A 26,403-nucleotide genomic window follows, 5' to 3' on the forward strand; every position below is an offset into this window, starting at 1 on the left:
TTACCCAATTCTTTGCTCAAGAGAACACTAATACCAAAGAATCCTTCCACACTAGAGCTCAGAGCAGTTACAAACATCCTCAAAGATAATTTTCCAGTGTGTCTGATTGTGAATGTAAAAAATGGAATTAGGTACCAATCTGAAAAAATGTGACAACATATTGAAATAAGTACTAAAAACGTCCTGTGGAATATAACATCCACAATAGGGAGCATTTCATTTCTGATCTGTCACAGGTATCTATTCCATCAGGTACGTATTTATCTTGATATGAAAAACATGTACTCTAACATTCCAATCAACCAGGTTCGGGAAACCATAGCCAGTATTTTACAGACTTGTAATGGAAAATCCTCTTGATGAAATAGATGACGTTACAAATGCTAGACCTAGTCTTAAAATATAATTATTTTAAATCTGAAGATCAAAATTATCTCCAAAATCAGGGACTTGGTGTGGGTTGACTCCTGGCTTGGCATTGTGTTTTGCTAATATTTACATGACTTAACTTCGAATATTGATGTGTACAACAATTCCATAATTTGTTAAATTATCACAGTGAATGGGAAAGCAACTTAAGGGGGAAAACATTGTTCTGGCAATTTTTATTAGTAAAAATGAAGAGGGCCAAATACAGACATAAAGAACATTCTAATTTTAAGTAGTACAAGGGGATAGGTGCCTACTCAATTACCTGCCATGACTGTCTACCTAAGTATATTGGATAAACTTGCTGTGGTTTTGATGTATGCTTGAAAGAGGATTTAAGTTTTACCAACTACAAGACTGCCATTACTTTGTATTTGTGTGAAACAGGACACTTAATTTCTAGTATGGAGAATAATTTAAAAACCTTATTTAAGGAAAATGAAGCAAACACGTTAAATTTTTTGATCAAAGTGTGAATTATGTGATCTTTGAAGCAACTGTGCACCCAAAAATTGAAGAAGCTAACTGAAATGGAACACCATAAAATTTTGGTTAATTTCTATTGCCGGAACTTGCCTAACTGACTACCTTCAGTGGAGATGCTGAGTTGCGATATGCACAATAAAAAGATTCACATAATCATAGCTTTCGGCCATTAAGGCCTCTGTCAGCAGTTGACACACACACACATACACACACACACACACACACACACACACACACACACACACGCAAGTGCAACTTGCACACACGTCTGCAGTTTCAGAGAGCTGACACTACACAGTGTAGTTTCAGTGTGTGCAAGTTGCGCTTGTGTGTGTGTGTGTGTGTGTGTGTGTGTGTGTGTGTGTCTACTGCTGACAAAGCCTTAATGGCCGAAAGCTAAGCATCTCCGCTATATGGTGAGTAGCAACTTTCCTTCTCTCGTATTGTTACATTCCATACTGGATTTTCCACTGTTTGACTACCTTCATGTTATGCACACCAGGTGTGTGGTGTCGTTTTAACACCCGTTTAGTATAGAGACAGTAAATGATTTTATTGTACATATTTTTAAATAAATTTTTTATGTTAAGGTAATATATTTTATTCATGCTATTTATACTCCTTATACACTTACTTAACCACCACAGTGCTTTTGATTCACCACTTTCTATTACAACATGATTTATATTTACCATTAAATCCTATAATAAGATTCCCAATTTTCAGTTGTTTACCACATAAATTCATTTTCTCCTTACCCTGCAATGTCTTGTGCATGTCTAGTTTGCCTTCACACCACACCGGCTTGGCCCACATTCCGTTTCTATTGGTATCTGTAAGTTACCTCTTGTACTATGTGACTTTTGCGTGATACCATACAAGATGAACTCTCAATAGCCTGATGCAAGAACCTATCACCAGACGACCATGTTAAATTTTCGTAGTTTTGTCACCATTATTGCAGCACATTTTTACAGGTGTGTTTCCATCATGACTTTTCTTATCAACTCCTCCCACTTGACAAGTTTTTGCCTGTTGCCACATTTTCCCCCTATTTATGCTCGACTAGTCAGTACAAAAATAAATTTGTTGTTCATGTTTGTCCGTAGGTGGTCTACATGAATTATGGTTTTATCCACCGGTCGGTGGTCTTTTAAGTGCAACTGCAGTGCTCTTTTAATGTGGACTGCATTTGAGGACTTCTTATTAAATGAAGCCAACATTTTAGACCTTGAGTCTATTATAACACAGCTTTGTTTAAGGACATCTGTCACTACACTGTATCCATTAACACTGTACTGCCCTTGATATTTTAATTTGTAGTGATTTGCTCTTGTTCGCTTGATATTTTATTGATGCATGAAATCCGGCACTTTTGAAATTTACTTTACAATGTATTAATTCCAAGTTAAGTCATTTTATTGTCAATCTTTTAAGAGATTATGCAATTAATTAGGTTACAACTTGGAATGTTGGGACATTCTTTCTAGCTTGCAGTGAAAAACTGAAAGTAAAAATCTGTTCCTTTATCACACAATTATAACACCATTTTATAAAAACACTTCTCTTATTCAATACAGAGTATTACCTGAACATGCACCTATAAACACATGAAACTGGACGTGTTGCTTAATAAAGGAAGAACATTACACAGCTAATGCAGCCTTGCAGAATTTTCAATCATTTTCTAAAAAATTTTTAAGTTTTTTTTAGATTATTTTCGAGAATGTTTGGAAATTTATTTACAGTAACAATGTATAATCTATGTTGTGGTTGCCCTAACTACAAAACAGTCTAAATAATAATAATAATAATCATTATATGATCTGTTTACCTCTGCAACATTCTCTGGGCCACCCAACTCATCAATAAGCTGGTCTAGGGTGTTAGGTGGCAACTTATCTCCCAGTTCCTCAATCTGTCGCAAGAGGTCTTCTTTCATGCTGCAAGCTCTCTCAATAGCATCCCTTGGAGGTGGAGGAGGACGGCCACCACCTCCACTGGCGTCACCGTTACGTTTTCCTTTGTGCGTCTTGCGGGAGAAGAGAGAGTTGATTTTGTCCTGTGTCGACTGCCGCTTCTTTGGAGCCTTATGCTTCTTACCTTTCTTTTTGCGCCGATCCCAGGGATCTAGTGAAGGAAAATATCTATTTCAAATAGATACTACATATCTTTAACACACGGTATACTGCTAAATGTAAGTGTTATTTATCTGAAGCTATCCATAACATGTAGGCAAACCTTCTTGTTAGCATTTTAATTTTTTACTTTCACATTTAACATAGTAAAATGCTATGGAGCAGCTGAACATTTAGCCTGAGTTTAAACTGTATGCCTGAGAAAAACTGCAACTTAAACACCAGTCTTCATAAACAATTCTCTTCTAATTGAGGAACCTGAGCTACAGACTTATTGGAAGATCCATTTTCCACCAGTTTCTGCCCACTTCTTCTTTTCATTAAGACTGTTCCAACAAACGGACACAATTTGAATTATGAGAAATACGCCTTGCAGACGGACAATCAAAACATTGACCACATACCTAACAAAAGAGTGAACTGAATTCTGATACCAAAAGGAGCATCTTCCACAAGTGTGCATGCATTTAAGTTCAATGACACACTACTGAAACATTCGCTTTTTCTTAACATTTGTTAAGATTTGTACAACAAAGCATCTCTCTTACACCATATGTTTATTATCATTTTTATTACTTTTTCAGGGTTATTTTCATGCGGGAATATCACAGTACAATACATTTTTATTTTTACATTTTTTGACACCATCACACGAACATTTCACTGGCCATTATGTTTCCACCAGCCAGTGGTCATCAGCAGGCTCTCAGTAGGTAAGAGGAGTAAACAGAAGAATCATTGTATAATCTATCAAATCTGCCAAATAATTAGGCCTATCTACAAAGTGATAAAAAAATGAATAAAATCATATCTAAAGGCACACACTACAAGCAGTTTCCACTGTTCTGTTGATAGTTCTGAAGGCAACACTAGTTAGAGATATAGGTTTTGTAAGTGTAGTGAAATAATCTCTTTATCTGCTCTGCAGAAGGAACTTCTAATTTGGCAGATTTTAGAGTTACATTCACAAGTGTAATGTAACATGATTCTTTAAACAATTTTTTAAACTTAAAAATTTAAAAATGCAGTGTGAGGAGTACATTCACATCTAGGTGATGCTGCTTTTGTCATGACACAAAGCTGTACATTTTAACATCTGCTTTGCTTACCACTCACTCATGTCTGTTGCACCATATTCCTGACACCCCAACAGAGCCTGGTAGTCATCTGCAGTATCCAACTGCCATGTGCTGTCCACTCCGGCCTGTAGTGCTGCGAGGAGCTGTGCTCCAACACCCACCCACTGAGGCACATGCAGTGCCACCTAGACGTCAGTGCACACCTCACACTAATTTTTATTAACAAACATAAATGCAACCATTTTTTTTATTTTATACATCACCTTGCTGAAATAAAATAGCCTTTTTTTATTTTTAAGTTTTACAAACTGTGTAACAGACCATACTACTCTACTCCACTCCACTGAATGCAACTATAAAATCTGCCAAAATAGATGTTCCTTCCGCGAAATAGACAAACGGAAAACTTCACTTGCCTACAAAATCCTCCATCTTGTAACTACTGTTGCCTTCGTGTTACTGACAATGTGACAAAAACCAGTTGCACTGTGTGCCTTTAGTTGTAACTTTATTCTTTGTTTTGGCATTATGTTCAAATTTTATGGATTAAAATATGATTCTATGTCTCCTCTTTTTATCCATTCAGTGTTTCAAGGTGACCACTGGCTGGTTCAAACTGGTAAAAGCATTACAAAATGTTTATGTGATTGTGTAAAAAAAATGTCAATGATCACTTTATCTCCAAGACAATATGTCGTTTTCTCCATAGTTAAATGTTTTACTCTATGTTTTGTTTTCTTTTAATAAGTTCTGTATATGCTATGGTATGTTCCTATGTATTGTGTCACTGATACAATCTAATAAAAATAAATAAATAAAAATAAGAAATTAAAAACGCCATGTGCAGTGTTTGAATACCATGCTCTTGGAATGAGTTGTGATGTATAAAAGTTACTTCTTTGTTCAAAATGGGCAAACATTTGACAGAGAGTCAAGAATTATCTACAACACCCAACTCAAGAGTACGAATGAAAATTACAAAACTCGGCAATTTACGATGTGCTTAAAAAATTAATTACTTCTTTCACATTATCTTAGAATATTACAACAAGTTCTTATTTTTCAGACAAGTGAATACAATATATATGAGAAGATAACAAACCTGCATCAGAATCACTATCTGAATAAAATGGATTGAAATCCGAGCTCTGGTTGCTGTCAGATACACTTTCACTGCCATCAGAGTCCGATCCGGAAAGTTTGAATTCAGAACCAGAGCTATTACCACCACCTGTGCTGTCCTTATCCACATCTGAATCAGACTCATCTGATGATGACATTCGAACCCTTTTCACTGCTCGCTGAGCTGCTTGCCTCACTGCAAAACGTGTTCGTGTTAATGAGCAATCTCAAATAACTATCACTAAACAATAATTTTGCAAAACAAATACTGTGTTAATATAATAACAACAGTTCTGGCAGAATGTCAATAATTTAGGAGCAAAGAGGACAACTCACTGAACAGATCAAGCAATATGTCGTCAACAGGCCCACAAAAAAGAATGAAAACTTTCCTCAAAAAGATAGCTACATTTTCCAATCGATTTGTTGTGCCTGTCAATGACTCGATGTTCCTATTATTCAGTGAGTTGTCTACTTTACTCCTAAATTATTATATATTAATAATAGTTAAGGTTCTTGTGCTACTGAGGAACACACAGCACTGGCAGGGATAATGTACTGTTCATGTAATTCAGTATCATCATTCACTGCTGAAAATAAGACAACTTAATTCTGTATTACCCATATGCCGGAAACTTTTTTTATTTCTAATATCATTTACTTTCTTGCACAGTATGTTGGAAAAGTTAATCAAAAATAATACTATTCAGGAGCAAAAATTCATAGTTTTCAAGAAATTAGAAACTAAAGTCGGTAAAGACTTAATTATGAATTGTCTTATTTTATGTTTGCATGATGAATTATCTGTTACAGTCAGATAAATACTTCACAGATTTATTGCCATTCCAGACTTGTACAGAGATTACATTCAATGAAGACAACAGAGAAAGTCGTGGATAGCAGGAGACAAACTATGTATGTCAAATCTCGTAGCACTTGTAGATGACGGCTATGTCTTATCATATTGTCCACAAATAGAATACAAAAGTCAGCTGTATTCCCGGAACTGCACTGTTAATCAACTGAACCAAGAAAATCTGAGAGCTCCCAATCCGTGAAGCATTTGTCCAAGAAAGTCATCGTGAAGGACTGTACTCGCATTTCTGATATGGCACTCTTGTGAGCAATCCTATCTTCAAATTACACTTATCCTGGCCTCAGCAACCAGACACTGTGGTCATGTGTACATGTGAGTTGCGTTTGCGTGTGCGTGTGTGTGCGTGTGTGTGTGTGTGTGTGTGTGTGTGTGTTTTTCCGACAAGGCCTTATTGGCTGACAGCACACTTTCTAACAGTCTTTTTGTTGTGCCTATCTGTAACTCAGCATCATCATTGTATGGTGAGTAGCAACTATCCTTTTCATAATATTGTTACATTCCATCCTGAAGTTTCCTTTGTTTGACTTATCCTCTCATGCCACTTGTACTTACCTACTTTTAAATAAAATGCAATGTCTTATAATATTATCTGTCAATAGTGGAAAGTCATAAGGAGGATGGCTCACATAGCAGACGTCATATGACTTACAAGATTAAATGCGCCATTGTTTGTGAAATAACTCAGCACAGGAATCTTAAGCACGAAAGCATATCTTTCATAGCACTTGTGCACATAGAATAGTGCACATTTCCACTCGTACACTAAACACACAACATTTGGAGTGAATGTCACTTCTTCAATTTTTTAGATGTTTAGCAGTCAACAGGCACACAAAAAGAGATCAAAATTGTCGGTACAATTCCAGACAATGTCCTTTTGCAAAGCTAACAACAAAGGTTTATGGACACACGGCTATACTGCTTGGGCTTGCTACATTATCCCGGCACAATGTCTGAACACACTAACCGGCTACCATGAGATATCGAGGGAAGTCAAATTTACAGATTTTGCGAACCGCCTAGAAGCTGGGTGTACAGGGTTAGTCGGAATAAGGACGCAGACTGACTGAAGGGAGAGGTTCTGCTATAAACCTGGGGATTTACGTACGGACTTGGGGTTATAACGGACTTGTGGGTTGGGATCACAGTGGCACGGGTTGTACCAAGACAAGCCAGACATTTGGCAAATGCCTTATGTCAGGTAATCACTGCAGTTCATCACGACAGTGGTGAACCCTATGTCTGCAGGGAGGATGGATCACACTGGAGTCTGGATCAAAACTGTGAATGACTGCTCCTTCTTCTGTGCTGTTCTTGTGAAAGCAGCAAGAAAAGGAGATGAAGCCACAGTGTAGGTAAGTAATAATGGGAAGGTAACCATTGGGTGGGTGGATGAGAGACTGCAAGAGGTTCACATCTTGAAAGGGAAAGTTCACTGTTTCAACAGCGGAAACCTGGGTTGGAATATCAACAACATTTACTTCCCGTAAAAGTGACACGTCAAGCTGCAGACGAGCACAATGAAAAGACTGTTACACACTGATAATTTGGCCAAAGCCTTCTTCATAAAGGAGTAGAAAAACACACACACATGAACACAAGCAAGCACACCTCACACTCACATGACAGCTACACCTCCACCCAGGTTCCTCTCAAAAACAAGGCGAGCATCTCACAGCTGCGTAACCTTGCTCAGTATAGAGGATTAAGTTTAGCTGCGAGTAGGGATACTTTCCTGAATTATTTATAAGCTGCATGAAACTGAACCAGAGCAGCAAAGACCTTTTGGTTTCTCTTAAAGAGTTCCTTTGAATATGATGCTTCATAATGACAGTGGGAAGATAATAGAGTATACATGGGGATGATCAGTCACAGCTGAAGAAAGTGATGTGCCTCAGTTTGTTGGTAAGATAATAGGACACTGCAGTTCATTCGTGACATTGCTACTGTGGTCCATACTGGAATAAGGCTCAAATGTAAGTTGCACAACACCATTCTAATAGGTAACAATGAGAGAAAACATAGGAAGACAGAACAAATGGCGTTGGGTTCTGAAACCCCCACATGATTATGAATTAAGTCCCATGTTTCGTGACAGAGCGTAGGGGAACGATGCGGGCGACCCGCACCACCGCACTAGGCGAGGTCCTAATGGAGGTGGTTTGCTGTTGCCTTCCTCCAACCGTAATATGGATGAATGATGATGATGTGAAGACGACACAATAACACCCTGTCATCTCGGGGCGGGTGAAAATCCCTGACCCCCCCGGAAATAGAACCCAGGACCCCGTGCTCGGGAAGTGAGAACGCTACCGCGAGACCACGAGTGGTGGACCCCACATGATTAGGTCACAGGAAACTCGTAAACACTGGAATTTAATAGCTTCGAGAAAGATTCCTATTCTACATCTACATGGATAATCTGCAAATCACATTTAAGTGCCTGGCAGAGGGTTCATCAAACCACCTTCACAATTCTCTATTATTCCAACCTCACATAGCATGCAGAAAGAACGAACACCTATATCATTCCGTACGAGCTATGATTTCCCTTATTTTATCGTAGTGATTGTTTCTCCCTATGTAGGTCGATGTCGACAAAATATTTTCGCATTCACAGAAGAAAGTTGGTGAATCGAATTTCGTGAGAAGATCCCATCGCAATGGGAAATGCCTTTCTTTTAATGATGTCCAGCCCTAATCGTGTATCGTTTCTGTGACACACTCTCCCATATTTTGTGATAATACAGAACGTGCTGCCCTTCTCTGAACTTTTTCAATGTACTCCGTCAGTCCTATCTGGCACGGATCCCACACCATGCAGCAGTATTCTAAAAAGAGGATGGACAAATGTAGTGTAGGAAGTCTCCTTAGTAGATCTGTTACATTTTCCAAGTGTCCTGTCAATAAAACGCAGTCTTTGGTTAGCCTCCGCCACAACATTTTCTTTGTGTTCCTTCCAATTTAAGTTGTTCGTAATTGTAATACCTAGGTATTTAGTTGACTTTACAACTTTTAGATTAGACTGATTTATCGTGTAACCGAAGTTTAATGAATTCCTTTTAGCACTCATATGGATGATGGATGACATCACACTTTTGGTTACTTAGGGTCAACTGCCAATTTTTGCATAATTCAGATACCTTTTCTAAATCGTTTTGCAATTTGTTCTGATCTTCTGATGACTTTATTAGTCAATAAACAACAGCATCCTCTGCAAAAAACCTAAGACGGCTGCTCAGATTGTCTCTAAAATCGTTTATATAGATACGGAACAGCAAAGGACCTATAACACTACCTCGGGGCACACCAGAAATCACTTCTGTTTTACTCGATGACTTTCCGACAATTACTACATACTGTGACCTCTCTGACAGGAAATCACAAATCCAATCACATAATTGAGACGATATTCCATAAGCACGCAACTTCACTACAAGCCGCTTGTGTGGTACAGTGTCAAAAGCCTTACGGAAATCCAGAAATATGGAATCGATCTGAAATCCTTTGTCAATAGCACACAACACTTCATGTGAATAAAGGGCTAGTTGTGTTTCACAGGAACGATGTTTTCTAAACCCATGTTGACTGTGTGTCAATAGACAGTTTTCTTCGAGGTAATTCATAATGTTTGAACGCAATATATGTTCCAAAATCTTTCTGCATATAGACATCAACGATATGGACCTGTAATTTAGTGGATTACTCCTAATACCTTTCTTGAATATTGGTGTGACCTGTGCAACTTTCCAGTCTTTGGGTGCAGATCTTTCATCGAACGAACGGTTTTATGTGATTGTTAAATATGGAGCCAATGCATCAGCACACTCCGAAAGGAACCTAATTGGTATACAGTCTGGACCACAAGACTTGCTTTCATTAAGTGATTTAAGTTTCTTCACTACTCCGAGGATATTTACTTCTACGTTACTCATGTTGGCAGCTGTTCTCGATTCGAATTCTGGAATATTTACTTAGTCTTCTTCTGTGAAGGCATTTTGGAAGGCTGTGTGTAGTAACTGTGTAGTAAATCTGCTTTGGCAGCACTGTCTCTGATAGTATCTCCATTGCTATCGTGCAGAGAAAGCACTGACTGTTTCTTGTCGCTAATATACTTCACATATGACCAGGCTCTCTTTGGCCTTTCTCCCAGGTTTTAAGACAAAGTTTCGTTGTGGAAACTGTTATAAGCATCTCACATTGAAGTCTGCACTAAATTTCGAGCTTCTGTAAAAGATCGCCAATCTTGGGGATTTGGCGTCTAAATTTCGCATGTTTGTTTCGTTGTTTCTGCAACAGTGTTCTAACCTGTTTTGTGTACCAAGGAGTATCAGCTCTGTGATTTGTTAATTTATTTGGTATAAACCTCTCAATTGCTGCTGATACTATTTCTTTGAATTCAGGCCACATCTGGTCTACACTTATATTATTAATTTGGAATGAGTGGAGATTGTCTCTTAGGAAGGCTTCAAGTGAATTTTTATCTGCTTTTTTGAGCAAGTATATTTTTCGCTTATTTTTCGAGGATTTTGGGATTGCAATGTTCAATCTTACTACAACAAGCCTGTGTTCACTAAACCCTGTATCGGTTTTGATGCTCATTATTAACTCAGGGTTATTTGTTGCTAAGAGGTCAAGTGTGTTTTCACAACTGTTTACTATTCGCGTGGTCTCATGAACTAACTGCTCGAAATAATTTTCAGAGAATGCATTTAGCACAATTTTGGATGATATTTTGTGTGTGCCTCCAGAATTAAAGATGTATTTTCGCCAACATATCGAAGGTTAATTAAAGTCACCACCAACTATTATCGTATGAGTAGGGTAAGTGTATGAAATCAAACTCAAGTTTTCTTTGAACCTTTCAGCAACTGTATCATCTGAATTGGGAGGTTGGTAAACGGATTCTATTATTATTTTATTCTGGTTACCAACAATGACTCACACGAAGTATCTACTTCAATTTTGCGACAAGTTAGACTACTTCTAACAGCAACAAACACGCCACTGCCAACCATGTTTAGCCTACCCTTTCTGAACATTGTTAGGTTCTTCGCAAAAGTTTCGGCTGAGCATATATCCGGCTTTAGCCAGCTTTCAGTGCCTATTACGATGTGACCATCAGTGCTTTCTATTAGCACTTGGAGCTCTGGTACTTTCCCAACACAGCTACGACAATTTATAACTGTTACACCAATGGTTGCTGTATCTACGTTCTTCCTGTGTTTGGCCTGCACCCTTTGTGGCTGAAGCCCTTCTTGTGTTTTCCCGAGACCCTCTAACCTAAAAGGCCACCCAGTCCATGCCACACAGCCCCTGCTACCCGTGTAGCCGCCTCCTGCATATGTTGGACACCTGACTTATTCAGCGGAACCCGAAAGCCAACCACCCTTTTGGCGTAAGTCGAGGAATCTGTGGCCTACACTGTTGCAGAACCATCTGAACCTCTGATTCAGACCCTCCACTCGGCTCTGTACCAGAGGTCCGCAATCGGTCCTGTCGACTATGCTGCAGAATGGTCAGCTCTGTTTTCATCTTGCAAGCAAGACTGGCAGCCTTTATTACTTCTGTTAGCTGCTCGAAAGCAGATAGAATCTCTTCTGATCCAAAGTGACACATATCACTGGTACCGACGTGAGCAACCACCTGCAGTTGGCTGCACCCTGTGCTCTCCGTGGCATCCGGGAGGACCCTTTCCACATCTGGAATTACTCCTCCCGGTATGCACACTGAGTGCACATTGGTTTTCTTTCCCTTCTTGTCAGCCAAATCCCTAAGGGGCCCCATAATGCGCCTAATGTTGGAGCTCCCAACAACCAATAATCCAAAACCCTCTATGATTGCCTGGATCTTGCAGGCCCAGTGGTTTCCTCTGAAACAGGACAGGCGACAGCATCAGGGTCAGCGACAGTGTCAGCCACAGACAGCACCTGCAACCTGTTTGTCAGACAAACTGGGGAGGCCTTACGTGAGGCCACCTGGGAAGTCTTTTGCCGCCTGCTTCGCCCCAGGGCAACCTCCCACTCGACCGCATGTGAGAGGCCAACCTCAGTGTGAGTAGTAACCGATGGGCACCAGTGAGGACCGATCGGAGGACTCGGACGTGCTGGATGTCCGTTGGATCCACACGGCTGGCCCACAACAGTGGTGCCCATCCACTGCAACCTCAACCTCGAAGCCATCACAGCTTGAAGCTGAAAGCGAAGTGCCATCAACTCGGCTCGCATCCACATACAACAATCGCAGTCCCTTTCCATACTAAAGACCGTATTGTAAAAAATATCTTACAGTATTTCAAGAAACAATTTTCTGTGAGTACCCTTAGAATACCGTATTTACTCGAATCTAAGCCGCACTTTTTTTCCGGTTTTTGCAATCCAAAAAACCGCCTGCGGCTTAGAATTGAGTGCAAAGTAAGCGGAAGTTCTGAAAAATGTTGGTAGGTGCCGCCACAACTAACTTCTGCCATCGAATATATGTAGCGCTAACAAGGCATGCTTTGCAGGCACAAAGATAAATACTGGCGCCAAAAACTCTGCGTCAGTAAGGAAGACGAGCTTTTTCCTCCACCCAAAGTTTAGACCACTGCATTTTCATACATTATCCAACGAAGTAAATACAAACTCCGTATTGTTCATCTTCGAATGTAGCAGCATTTCAATGTACGAGGGCTATCCACAAAGTACATTACGTTTTGGAATTAAAAATAAATAAAGTATTGGAATTTTTTTTATTATATACAGATGAAAGCCACACTCAAATACTACTTTTCTACATAGTTGCCATTTTAATTAAGGCACTTATCGTAGAGATGGACAAGTTTGGAAATTCCTTCATCGTTAAATTCGGCCACCTGCGCCTTCAACCACGTGGTTAATCAGTAACCCGGTAGAAATACAATTTTTGTGGATTTCCTGGAAAGAAGCACTACAATAAACTCTCAAACGTATTGCCAAACTCTGCACAACCTTAGAAGAGCAATACAAAACAAGCGCAGGGGAAAGTTGGGCTCAGAGATCTTGCTGATTCATGACAACGCCCGGGCCCACATGGCAAATGCCACTCGTGAAGTTCTCGAATCTTTGAAGTGGGAGTTGTTTCCTCATCCGCCGTACAGTCCCGACCTGGCACCGAGCGACTTCCACTTATTCCCAGCAAAGAAGAAGTGGTTGGCTATGCAGCGTTTTGATGACGACGCACAGCTTCAAGAAGAGGTAACCACGTGGTTGAAGACGCAGGCGGCCAAATTTTACGACGAAGGAATTTCCAAGCTCGTCCATCTCTACGATAAGTGCCTTAATTTAAATGGCAACTATGTAGAAAACTAGTATTGAGTGTGGCTTTCATCTGTATATAATAAAAAAAATTTCCAATGCTTTATTTATTTTTAATTCCAAAACGTAATGTACTTTGTGGATAGCCCTCGTACTACGAAAATCCGACTGGCAAGACTGTTTGGGATGTTTGTCGATATGGCCAACTCTATGTTCTGAATTTTTTCCTACCTGTGAGAAGAGATGGTTGCTAATGGGAACTTTTATGAATTGTGAATCACATGCAGTATTCTCTTCACCATAAGAATAACACGAGTATAAACATTTTGCCATGTATTCTTTCGTGTGTGCTGCTATCTCATTTAAATCCTGTCTGCCTAATAAACTATGAAACTAGAGTGAGACAACAGCAAACGCGGGAGAATATACATATCATGTCATGTTTATATTCGTATTATTCTTTTGCCTACTAGTGATACAGTTAGAAATGAAACACGGAAATTGACTAGATTTTTAAATCTAAGATGACTCTAATTTCTGTGGAGAATGTAATGCACTAAAGAGGCATTTGCAAATATTTTCATACAGAGAAAAATTTTCGCTAAATTCTCGTTCAGAACATCTTCTATCATACGCAGTCTATTATTTGGTTCTTGTTGATCATTATCAAAGAAAGCAGCAGTGTGAGTAACAACAAATAGCAGTCTCTTGCCATTGTTTCGCTAATGAGATGATTCCCCTCTCTTTTTTTAATTGTAAGCGGCGGTAGCGTGCACAAAAGCAAGCCATGCCGCGAGCGGCGACAGGCCGTAAACACTCGTTATCAGAATGCGACAAACAGTGTATGACACAGTGCAGTAATGCATTTCCAGTTTAGAGTGACGTAACCAGCTATAACAAAGAGAAAGGCACTTATCAGATCAAAGAAAAATAAGCAATCAATTCAAACCAAACGAAGCACGTGAAAAAGGAAGGGTACCAGTATAAATACGGATGGAGCACCTGATGCATAGCAATGGCTATCTGGTACAGCTTAGCTGCTAAGCTTACGACTCGAACGAAACTACTGTAGCTGTATCATCATTCATTCAATCTAAATTGTGTCTCATATTACAATGGACCAACTTTGTTTCGATTTGGAGGTGCGGCCAAAAACTTTCCTCTCCCCTTGAATTTCAAGTCTCAAATTTCAGGTGCGGCTTAGATTCGGGAAATTTTTTTTCCTTGATTTCGAGTCTCATTTTCCAAGTGCGGCTTAGATTCGAGTGCAGCTTAGATTCAAGTAAATACGGTAATACTCAGCTGCTTATGCTCCACTCCCACGTCAATCATGAATGTGATTCAATTACTTGCAGCTTTCATGGAGGCATATAAACAATTATTCTTGCCACACACTACCACAAATATTTAAGAGAGCTCATGTTGTACAACAAACTCCTACTGGTATCGTCAATTGTTGATTTAAACTTACTCGTGCTTTTTCACAATTTTTGAGACCAGGAGGCCTATCTTCAATAAAAACAAACATTCTCTAATTTCACTGTATAGTTACACGAGAAATAGCTTATTTCTGAGAATTTTTGGACATTTATAAAAGTATACTGTTGTAAGTTACCGGTATGAGTGATTCTGGATAACTTATTTCATACCAATACCAAATGAGCATTTGTGGTTCACTGTTACTGCCAAAGAATACATCACCCTGAATCTCATTGTTCATCAAAGCAGATAAACTGGCATTTTTGAGAATTTTTGAAGTTACCAGTGTCCAGAGCTAATATAATTTGGTACATCAGCTTTGTGATTTAGCTACTTTAGCAGATAATCTAGTTAACATATTGTGTCACATCTAGGTTTCCCTTAAAGAGTCGTATATTTTATTTATGTTCCTTTAAATTTGCTAATAACTATAATTAACCTCAAAAAGTTTGGGTTTTTAGCACAGGTTTTTCTGGTGCCTTGATAGAAATGTCATTTTGTGTGGGCAAAATGTAGCCTCACTGAACACGCATTGAGTTGTTTGACATTCATAAGCAACTGGAAATCACTCTCAGTACTGTTAAAGCTGTGAATCAGTGTGTTGACGAGTTCCTGAGAGTCATGTAGCTGTGGTATAGTACCAAGGGTATCTCAAGTACTATCCTCTTCTGTGGATCTTGTCTACTCAGCAGAAAATATGGGATCTGCCATTACTTATCTGCTTGACTGTGAGTGGCGTTTGAATGTCAGATCTAGGCACCCGGTAGTGTGTTAACAGGGACCAGGGAGGTCTCAGGGTGTTATACCGATCCACCTAACCAACAAGTTCAAGGTGCTGTCTTTCACTGAAACAGAGCCAGTGGAACTCACTTCACCTGTTTTGGGGAAACCTGTTTTCTCCACTGTCAAGAGGAGGCAAATACAAAAGGGTAGGGTCAGTCTGCCCATCAGACTCCTGATATAACCGAAAACTTTAGAGAAAACTTCAGGTCAATTGTACATAATGATGATGATGTTTGGTTTGTGGGGCACTCAACTGCGCCGTTATCAGCGCCCGTACAAATACCCAACCTTTGCTCAGTCCAATCTCGCCATTTTCATGAATAATGATGGAATGATGAGGACAACACAAACACTGTTGGCAATTCAAACATACGATGAATGATGGTACCCCTCGGGGAAATGGCCTCATTCGACATGTTGAAGAAGCTATTCCAGCAGCGGCTGAGGGAAAAGGGTGCAAGGAGCTGCAGATTGTGGCACACATTGGAACAAATGATACCTGACATCTGTTCTCCAAGGTCATGCTTGGATCATTCCAGTGACTGGTAGAGACTGTTTGAACACCAGCCTTGCGCACCAAATTTCAACGAAGCTCACAATTTTCAGCACTGTTACCAGAACCGATCATGGCCCCTTGGTTCCGAGTCAAGTGGAAGATCTGAACAAGAGACTTTGAAAGTACTGCGACAAGTTAGCCTGTGACTTCCTGGACTCGCAATATAAGGTTTAGAACAGTACAGTGTCCCTAAATGGGTCAGATATGCACTACACATTAGAGGCTGCTATCCTGGTAGTGGATAGCTGACTGTGTGATGTGCACACAGTTTTTTTTTTAAATTAGGTGAATCCATCCAATCCAGATAATGATACCCGTAAGAAACCCAGAACTATTGGTGTAATATCCAAAGAAATGCCTCCCACAGGTAAAAGTACTAAAATCCTTGTGGTTATCTTCCGAAGCATTCACAACAAAGTGCCAGAGTTTGAACTGCTCGTGACAAGCAGTGAAGCTCACATAATACTAGATACAGAATGGTGGTTGAAACCTGAATGAAAAAATAGGCTAAAAAAATGGAGGTTGTGTATTTGTTGCAGTAGACAAGAAACTCAGATCCACCGAGATAGAAATTGAAGCTGCATGTGAGACTGTTTGGGTAAGACTTAGTATCAGGGGTTGGCATTAAATGTTAACTGGGTCATTCTACTGCCATCAGACTCCTGATATAACTAAAAGCTTTAGAGAAATCTTCAGTTCAATTGTACATAATGATGATGATGATGTTTGGTTTGTGGGGCGCTCAACTGCACGGTTATCAGCGCCCGTACAAATACCCAACCTTTGCTCAGTCCGATCTCGCCATTTTCATGAATAATGATGAAATGATGAGGACAACACAAACACCCAGTCATCTCGAGGTAGGTGAAAATCCCTGACCCTGCCAGGAATCAAACCCAGGACCCCGTGCTCAGGAAGCGAGAACGCGACCGCGAGACCACGAGCTGCGGACTGGTACATAAGTTCCCCCATCATACTTCAATAACCGATGGAGACTTTAATAATCACTAACCATCAATTGCAGTTTTGTTAGTGATGGATGTGATAAGACATCTTGTGAAATACGATTAAATGTCTTCTCTGAAAACTACCTACAACAGTTAGTTCAAAACCACACTCATGATGGAAACATATTGGATCTAATGGCAACAAACCTCTTTGAGGATGTCTACACTGAAACTGTTATCACTGACCATAACATGGTTGTAGCAAAATGATTACCAAAGTACAACTAAACCAAGTACAAAGATAATTCTATTCAGTAAACTAGACAAAAAATCAGTAATGTCATATCTCAATAAGGAACTTGAAACTTTCAGCACAGGGCAGGAGCATGTAGAGGAACTATGGCTCAAGTTTAAAAGAATAGTTGATCATGCACTGGATAGATATGTACCCAGAACAGATCATAATGGGAGGGACCCTCCATGGCATAATGTCACTGAAAAGAAATTTCTAAAGAAACAGAGGTTACAGCATAATAGTGTGAAACAAAGCATAGGACTACATATAGAGAGATGCTGAGTAAAGCATGTCTGTCCATTAAGAGGGAATTGTGTGAAGCCTTCAATGACTGCCATAGCAGAATATCGTCAAATGATATTTCACAAAACCCAAAGAAATTCTGGTCATATGTAAAGGCTGTTAGTGGCATCAAAGTTATTTTCCAGTCCTTAACGAATGAGAAAGGAACTGAAATTGATTGTAACAAAGCAATAGCTGAAATGCTTACTCCCGTTTTCAAATGTTCCTTTACAAAGGAAAATCCAGGTGCCCCAATTTAATCCTCATACCACAGAAAAGATGAGTGAAAAGAGTATTAATGCCTGTGGTGCTGAGAAATAGCTGAAATTATTAAAATTGAACAAAGCTCCAGAGCCCGATGGATTCCCTACCAGATTCTATACTGAATTTGTGGCTGAAATAGCACCTCTTCTAACTATAATCTATCATAGATGCCTCAAACAAAAACTGTGCCCAGTCCTTGGACAATGGCACGGATAACACCCATCTAGAAGAAGGGTACTAGAAGTGATTCACAAAACTACCGTTCAATATCTTTGACATGAATTTGTTGTACAATCTTAGAAAATATTCTGAGCTCAAACATAATGGGGTATCTTGAACAGAATGACCTCCTCCATGGCAAATAGCACACAGTCCAACAATATCGATCATGTAAAACCCAACTCACATGACATACTGAAAGCATTGGATCAAGGTAATCAGGTATGTGCAGTATTTCTTAATAATAAAAAAAAAAAAACATTTGACTCAGTAGCACACCTACACTTACTGTCAAAAGTTTGATCACATTGGTAGGGAGGATGCAGCATGTTATCTTGGATGGAGAGTCATCGTCAGGTGTAGTAGTAACTACGGGTGTACCCCAGAAAGTGTGTCGGGACCCCTGCTGTTCATGCTGTATATTAGTGATCTTGCGGACATTGTTAATAGTAACCTCACACTTTTTGCAGATGATGCAGTTACCTATAATGAAGTACTGTCTGAAAGAAGCTGCTTAGATATTCAGTCAGATCTTGATAAGATTTCAAAGTAGGGCAAAGATTAGCAAGGTACAAAATGAAAAAAACGTAGTATCCTACTGCTAAAATATCAATGAGTCACAGTCAGAATCTGCATCTACATACACCCACCACAAAACCACTGTGAGATCCATGGCAGAGAGTACATCCCATTGTACCAGTTACCAGGGTTTTTTCCTGTTCCATTCAAGTATGGATCGTGGGCAGAATGACTGACTGAATGCCTCTGTGCAGGCAGGGATTATTCAATATTCTAATCTTATCCTCACGATCCCTATGTGAGCGATACATAGGGGGTTGTATTTTTTTAAGACTAACCATTTACAGCTGGTTCTTGAAATTTTGTTAATAGACTTTCACAGGATAGTTTATGTCTATCTTCAAGAGTCTCCCAGTTCAGCTCCTTCAGTATCTCTCCGACACTCTCCCACAGATTAAACAAACCTTCAACCATTCGTGCTGCCCTTCTCTGTATACATTCAGTATCCCACACACTTGAGCAATATTCTAGAACCTGTTGCACAAGTGATTTCTTAGCAATTCCTTTATAGTTTGACTGCACTTTCCCAGTATTCTACCAATAAACCAGAATCTACCACCTGTTTTACCCACAACTGAACCCATGTAATCATTCCATTTCATACCCCTATAAAGTGTTACATGCAGGTATTTGTATGAGCTGGCTGATTCTAACAGTGACTCACTGATATTATAGTCATAGGATACTACATTTTTTCCATTTTGTGAAGTGCAAAATTTGAAATTTCTGAACATTTAAAGCAAGTTGCCAATGTCTGCACCACTTTGAAATCTTATAAATATTTGACTAAATATTTATGCAGCTTCTTTCAGATAGTACTTCATTATAGATAACTGCATCATCTGTAAAAAGCATGATTTTACTATTAACAATATCAGCAATGTCATTAACATACAACATGAACAGCGAAGGTGCCAAAACCCTTTCCTGGGGCACATCCGAAGTTACTTCTACATCTGACAATGACTCCCCATCCAAGGTAAACATGCTGCATCCTTCCTACCAAAAAGTTCTCAATCCAGTCACAAATTTTGCTTGATACGCCCTATTACAGTACTTTTGAAAATAAACATAGATGTGGCACTGAGTCAAATGCTTTTCAGAAATCAAGAAATATAGCATCTACCTGACTGCCTTGATACAAAGCTTTCAGTATGTCATGTGAGAAAAGTGCAAGTTGGGTTTCACATGATCAATATACTCTGAATCCATGCTGGTTAGCAATGAGGAGATCATTCTGTTCAAGATACCTCATTATGTTTGAGCTTAGATTATGTTCTTAGATTCTGTAACAAACCGACGTCAAGGACATTGGACAGTGGTTTTGTGGATCACTTCTAGTACCCTTGTTGTAGATGGGTGTGACCTGTGCCTTTTTCCAAGAAGTGGTCACTGCTTCTTGTTCGAGAAATCTACAATAGATTATACTTGGAAAAGGGGCTAACTCAGCCACAAATTCATTACAGAGTCTGACAGGGATTGCACTGGGCCCTGGAGCTTTGTTTAGTTTTAATGATTTCAGCTGTTTCTGGACACTACTTACACTAATGTTTATTTTATTCATCTTTTCAGTGGTACAAGGATTAAATTGGGTCAATGAGTTTCCCTTTGTGAAGGAACATTTGAAAACAAAGTTAAGCAGCTCAGCTTTTGCTTTGCTACCCTCTATTTCAGTTCCTGCCTCATTCACTAGGGACTGGACATTAACTACGGTGCCACTAACAACTGTTACATATGACCGGAATTTCTTTAGGTTCTATGAAAGATCACTTGACAATATTCTGCTTTGATAGTCATTGAAGGCATCACACATTGCTCTCTTTACAGCCTAATGTGTTTCATTCAGCATCTCTCTATCTGTAGCTCTACACTTTGTTTTACATCTATTATGCCGTAATCTCTGTTTCTTTGGAAGTTTCTTTACAGTGACTGGATACCATGGAGGTTACCTCCCTTTATGAATTGGGCAACTTGTACAAATATCTGGGTCCAACACTTTGTAAGGATATGAAGTAGAATGATCAAATTCGCTCTATTGTAAGTAAAATAGGTGGTAGACTCCAGTTTATTGGTAGAATATTGGAGAAGTCTAATCGATCTATAAATGAGATAGCTTACAAATCACTCTTGTGAATCATTCATTGAACGTATACAGAGAAGGGCAGCATGAATAGTCACAGGTTTGTTTGGTCCTTGAGAGAGTGTCACAGAGAAGTCTACTAACGAAGTTCCAAAAACCTGCTTTTAAATGATGACTCTAGAAATATACTAAATTCCCCTATGTGTTGCTCACAGAGGAATCGTAAGGATAACATTAGAATAATTACAATATGCACAGAAGCACTGAAACAATAATTCTTCACAAACCCCATATGTGAATGGAACAGGAAGAATCCCTAATAACAGGTACAACCTGCCATGCACTTCACAATGGTTTGCAGATTGCGGATGTAGGTGTAGACGTAAATGCAAGCACTCGATACTTAACACATTATAGTTACTGCAGCACTATGGGGACTGTAGAAGCAGCTGAACACTTTTGTCATAGCAGCATCCTGCAAAAATCTATGATCATCATTTTCAGTCATCATGTTTCCATAAACAGAATTTACAATAGTAAACTACTGTGTTTTTCACCACATAAATGCTCATTTGTCTCTATACTTGTAATTATCAAAAATCTCTCCCCCTTTATCACATGTATCTCAGCAGCAGAACCTTTACCATTATTTGTTCATAATAATACTGTACAATACCTAAAATTGGGCATTCTGAAATACAAATACTTGATGAGCCTTTACAGGCATGCTTTCACAGAGTGCTCTGTGAATTTTGTCTATGTCTAAAAGCCTTTGTGTCACGAGTTAAACAACTTTTTTTATGAAATAGCATCTGCCTCTCTTTATCAAGTAATTATGCTTCAATTTGTTTCCAAGCAAAACTGAGTCACAGAAAGTTGAGCCACATCCAACATTTACTTTATATTTGGATCTGATACATATTGCTTTTCCACCTAGCAGCGATACCCAATGCGGTTTTCATGATTCTTGAAAAGTATTTTCAAGTACATTTGGCAGCTAAGTGGCAGCGATAGCTCTTATGTATTGGTAGTTCAGGTAAGACTTATTTTATGCCACTGATGGCTTCTATCTAATGAATAAGAAACTGAATTTCTGGTAAACTCCACCAAACCTAATAAACATTGATTTTCACAGGCAATATTAATTAATTTCAACTCAATAATGGAAGATAAGCATGAAGAAAGACAACCATTTTATACGTAGAGCAAGGGTTTGACCAGAGAGAAGGAATAGAAACTACAGATGCCTTCTGAGGAAGAACACAAATCGAAAAGGGTTAATTTTAAACCAGCCTCTTAATTTTATATACCTCACTCAATCCTTACTCTGTATGAGAAACAGTAGTTTTTTCCTTGTGGCTTTAATTCATTTAATTAATTACACTTCTGTCATTTATTAATAACTAATGTGAGAGAAACCTAAAAAGATCTCTATAATCACAAAAAATTCACAGAAGCATGCAAATTATACAGAAGCAAGTAATAGACCTTCCCCCCCCCCCCCCCCCAAGTATAGATTCAATTAGACATTTAAAACAAGGTCTCCATGTATGGCGTAATTAATCAAAGTACCTGGTTTCCTCTTCCCTCCACTAGAACCTCCAGGTTCAGCATCAATATCACCATTATCACTTATCTTCTCTTTCTTCGGAGGATCAATCCCGAGCAGCCTATGGATGCGGTTTCTATCAGGAGCTGGAAAGTGTTTCTCCACCAATGACTGCAGAACACCTCTGAAATGAAAAAATACCATTCTGTGAAAGCACACTCGCCAATAGCAATAAAAATATTATGTTCCTTGAGCAAGACTCTTTACTGCCATGGCTCGTATAATCTCTTATAAGGGGAGGTCCCCAGATTTGGGAACAGCTTTCTGAAACCATGAAGCCATTCATCACACAGGGCTCTCGGCTGCGAGCAATCGATGAAAATGTATTTCAAGGGATGATTTTTTCTCCTCCTATTGTTCTTTTTTCATTTGGAATATTCATCTCTGTGGTCTGAATTATTTTTATATACTAACTTCGATATAATTTCTTCTGTTTTATGATTTTATATTTTTGTCCAAGTTATTGCAGTAATTGTTTATATTCCTCATTTTACTCGAGTAAGTTTTATTTACAATCCCTTTCCTTGTTCAAATCTACAGCTGCATTATTTTGTTCACAGTACAACATTAATTTATGTTTTAAATGTCTGTAAGGTGGTTACAATAAAAAAAATGTACATATTATAATGAAAAATACATTTTTGACACCATTGCACAGCCAATATAAACAGATTATTTTGTCTTTTATTTCTTTAACTGATAGATTGGTGCTTTCAAACAATAATACAAAAATTAAAAAAAATTAGAAACAACAATGTATGAAAATACAGATTGCCGTAAGTAAGACACATCAAGTTGCAGACAGGCACAATTAAAAGACACTCACGTGGAGGTTTTGGCCACAGCCCTCATTAGTAAAGAGGGAATATTCATCTCTGTGGTCTGAATTATTTTTATATACTAACTTCGATATAATTTCTTCTGTTTTATCATTTTATATTTTTGTCCAAGTTATTGCAGTAATTGTTTATATTCCTCATTTTACTCGAGTAAGTTTTATTTACAATCCCTTTCCTTGTTCAAATCTTCAGCTGCATTATTTTGTTCACAGTACAACATTAATTTATGTTTTAAATGTCTGTAAGGTGGTTACAATAAAAAAAATGTACATATTATAATGAAAAATACATTTTTGACACCATTGCACAGCCAATATAAACAGATTATTTTGTCTTTTATTTCTTTAACTGATAGATTGGTACTTTCAAACAATAATACAAAAATTAAAAAAAATTAGAATCAACAATGTATGAAAATACAGATTGCCGTAAGTAAGACACATCAAGTTGCAGACAGGCACAATTAAAAGACACTCACGTGGAGGTTTTGGCCACAGCCCTCATTAGTAAAGAGAGGGGCACACCATTCACACACATAAGCAAGCATACAAGACCACCAACTCCAGCATCTCAGGGCGGAATGATTAATAATTAGAATTATATTCACAAAATTTCACATGAAAAAAGAATGACAGGAAGAAAAAATATGAGTTAATAAAAATGCATAGGATGATTAAAATGACGTGGCAAAGTATTAGAAACACAAAAATTAAATTTAAATCAATTAACTGAATAGACATAATTATCGAAGCCATTTCAATAAAGATTTAAAAATAGAAAACATCAAAGATCCTGTCAACACTAGAATCCACAGCCTTCTGCATGTTTGCAATGTATCTTTATGACTGCACTACGCAGCTGGTCTGCACAACACTTATTTTTAAGGCTCTGAAGTCTAGACCTCCACGCAAAACTCTCTGTGTTGCTTACTTGCAAACAACTACAGAGTGAGATACCTGGGACTCTAACCTACAGCACCACATAGGCAGTTTCAGAAAGTGACAATACATGCCAAAATATCAGGGGGAGGTGAGGATGACACCCACAAGAAATATCTTTAGTCATACTCTAGTGTACAATATATGCACACTGAGGGGTTGGGGTGTTAGTGATTCACATGTCACAGTTGTCGGTGATGATAAGGCGCTCAGGAGGCCTGTCTGTACCCTCTGTTTCAATTCTGCAAGCTGTGCCCAGCCGATGAGTATGTACTCCTGAGTATGTACACCTTCAGCCTTTTGAATGGGGTCTTACTGTGGGGGCCAGCTGGAAATTGGATAGACATATAGATGGACTGCTGCTCTTGTCGGGCATACTGTATCGGTGAAGAGTCGCTGCTTTCAATAGTGGTCTATGGAACATTCCCTCACCTGTATAGGTGGTTCTGGATGTCCATGTAACACTGACATAACGTGCAAGCAGCAGTAGGTGGCCGATCCTCGTCTGGGAACGAAATCTGGGCATATGTTGTGGCTACGTCATCAGGGAATAACAGGAATGATCTTCTTGCAGAAGAACTAAGATTGTGTGCCACTGACACCACAACACTGTCAAACATGGTTACCCTGGTGTCATGAAAGAGCTGACTAGCGAGTGGAATGGCACTCTGTGATAAGCGTAAGTTTGTCTGTATACAAATGATGGGCATACATCTGGTGAGCTGTCTATTCCACAGTGCATTCACTCACAACACACGGGTCCCATCCCAGGCTTCTTGCTTTGTGGGTGTGTGGGGAGCAATAAGGGGCAATTTGAGGTAACTGCTATCGATTACATTTCACAGGTTGTTATCACAATGCTATTGGCATTTCTTCGCCAGGAAGCTGATGTGCTTATTCGACTGGCCATTCGAGTCCACAGACAAATGCTGCGATGCAATGTGCTCTTTGTAGCATACAATTTGTGCTCTGGCCAGCAAAATAAACAGATCTCTTGTGGACTGAACACATATGGGACATGGTCTAGAAGTTTACTCATTCTCCAGGGCCTACAAGAACCATTGCCGAATTGCAACAAAAGACACAAGTTGCTTGTGACAATCAGTGCCAGCATACCATTTGATACCTTTACGATCATTTGCAGGTAAGAATGCCTTCGTTGCCACCAGAGGGATTGATACACTGTGTACTGATGCGACTGTTGGGGCGATCTTCACCATGACTTTTGTGTCATTTGAAAGAGAATACTGAGTAACCCCACATGTCAATTTTTTGAAAAAACCGAGTTACCTCTGATTTTTTACTTTAAACATATAGCCCGATCATAATACAGAGAAATCTCACATGATCTGGCATTTCTTGTATTGTTTTGCAGCCACTGTGTCACCTTACCTGAAGAGAAACTCCACAAGTACAAAAGAGATAGGCTTTCTCAAAGTTCTAAGTTGTCAGCACTATTTGAAACAGAGAGAATAGCCGATATTGCCTCTTACTCTTTGGTTTAATCGATTTATACTGTTATTGGTGGTAAAGTGTCACACAACTGCGATGCTAGTGACGAATTCAGAAAGTAATGAAAAAAAGAATAAACATCGTGGAATTTCTAAAACATATAGCCATAAAATGGGCAAGAGTGAAAAATGATGCATATACAAATTGTAAAGGGAATAGAATTCAACCAAAATAACACGGTTATGACTGCAGGTGAGTTACAACCTGAAACTTAGTATTGCTTCAAAATTAATGTTTAATTACCACAGTGAACATAATGACTAGAACACCAAGTTCAACTGAATATGTAATTCTATTTCCAGTTGTCGAATGAAATGCATGACAACTAAGATAATGGAGGGCAGCAGAATAGAATTATACATAAAATTTATCCGCTTCCTAACAAAATATGAACAGGATGGATCCCTTCAAAGCCTCATAGAAGTAAAACCAGTGGCAAGAAAGAAGCTTACAGTGATAAGAAATTTGGGAGGAAGAAACCAGGACAGTCGTACGTTTTTTTGTTATCAGGGTCTACATTCAGGTTTGTAAGATTGCCTTCTAAATTTTTTTGGTCTCTGTAGTGACTGAATAAAGTACCTGTGCAATCAGCTAAAAGAGTTAAAACTCCGCTACA

At 38.9% G+C, this 26,403-nt stretch overlaps 1 protein-coding gene across 2 annotated transcripts in view; it reads right to left on the reverse strand.

Moving 5' to 3' along the window:
• The window catches only part of LOC126101610 (protein strawberry notch), a 274,618-nt gene that overhangs the window by 120,723 nt on the left and 127,492 nt on the right, over positions 1 to 26,403 (reverse strand). For both annotated transcript variants that reach the window (XM_049912293.1, XM_049912294.1), the window contains 3 exons: positions 22,462 to 22,622; positions 5,235 to 5,450; positions 2,750 to 3,045 (listed from right to left, as the gene is read on the reverse strand). In XM_049912293.1, coding sequence (XP_049768250.1) covers positions 2,750 to 3,045; positions 5,235 to 5,450; positions 22,462 to 22,622 — 673 coding nt within the window. The remainder of the gene's footprint in view (positions 1 to 2,749; positions 3,046 to 5,234; positions 5,451 to 22,461; positions 22,623 to 26,403) is intronic.

This window comes from Schistocerca cancellata, chromosome 9 (assembly GCF_023864275.1).
Source record: "Schistocerca cancellata isolate TAMUIC-IGC-003103 chromosome 9, iqSchCanc2.1, whole genome shotgun sequence".
Lineage (NCBI taxonomy): Eukaryota > Metazoa > Arthropoda > Insecta > Orthoptera > Acrididae > Schistocerca > Schistocerca cancellata.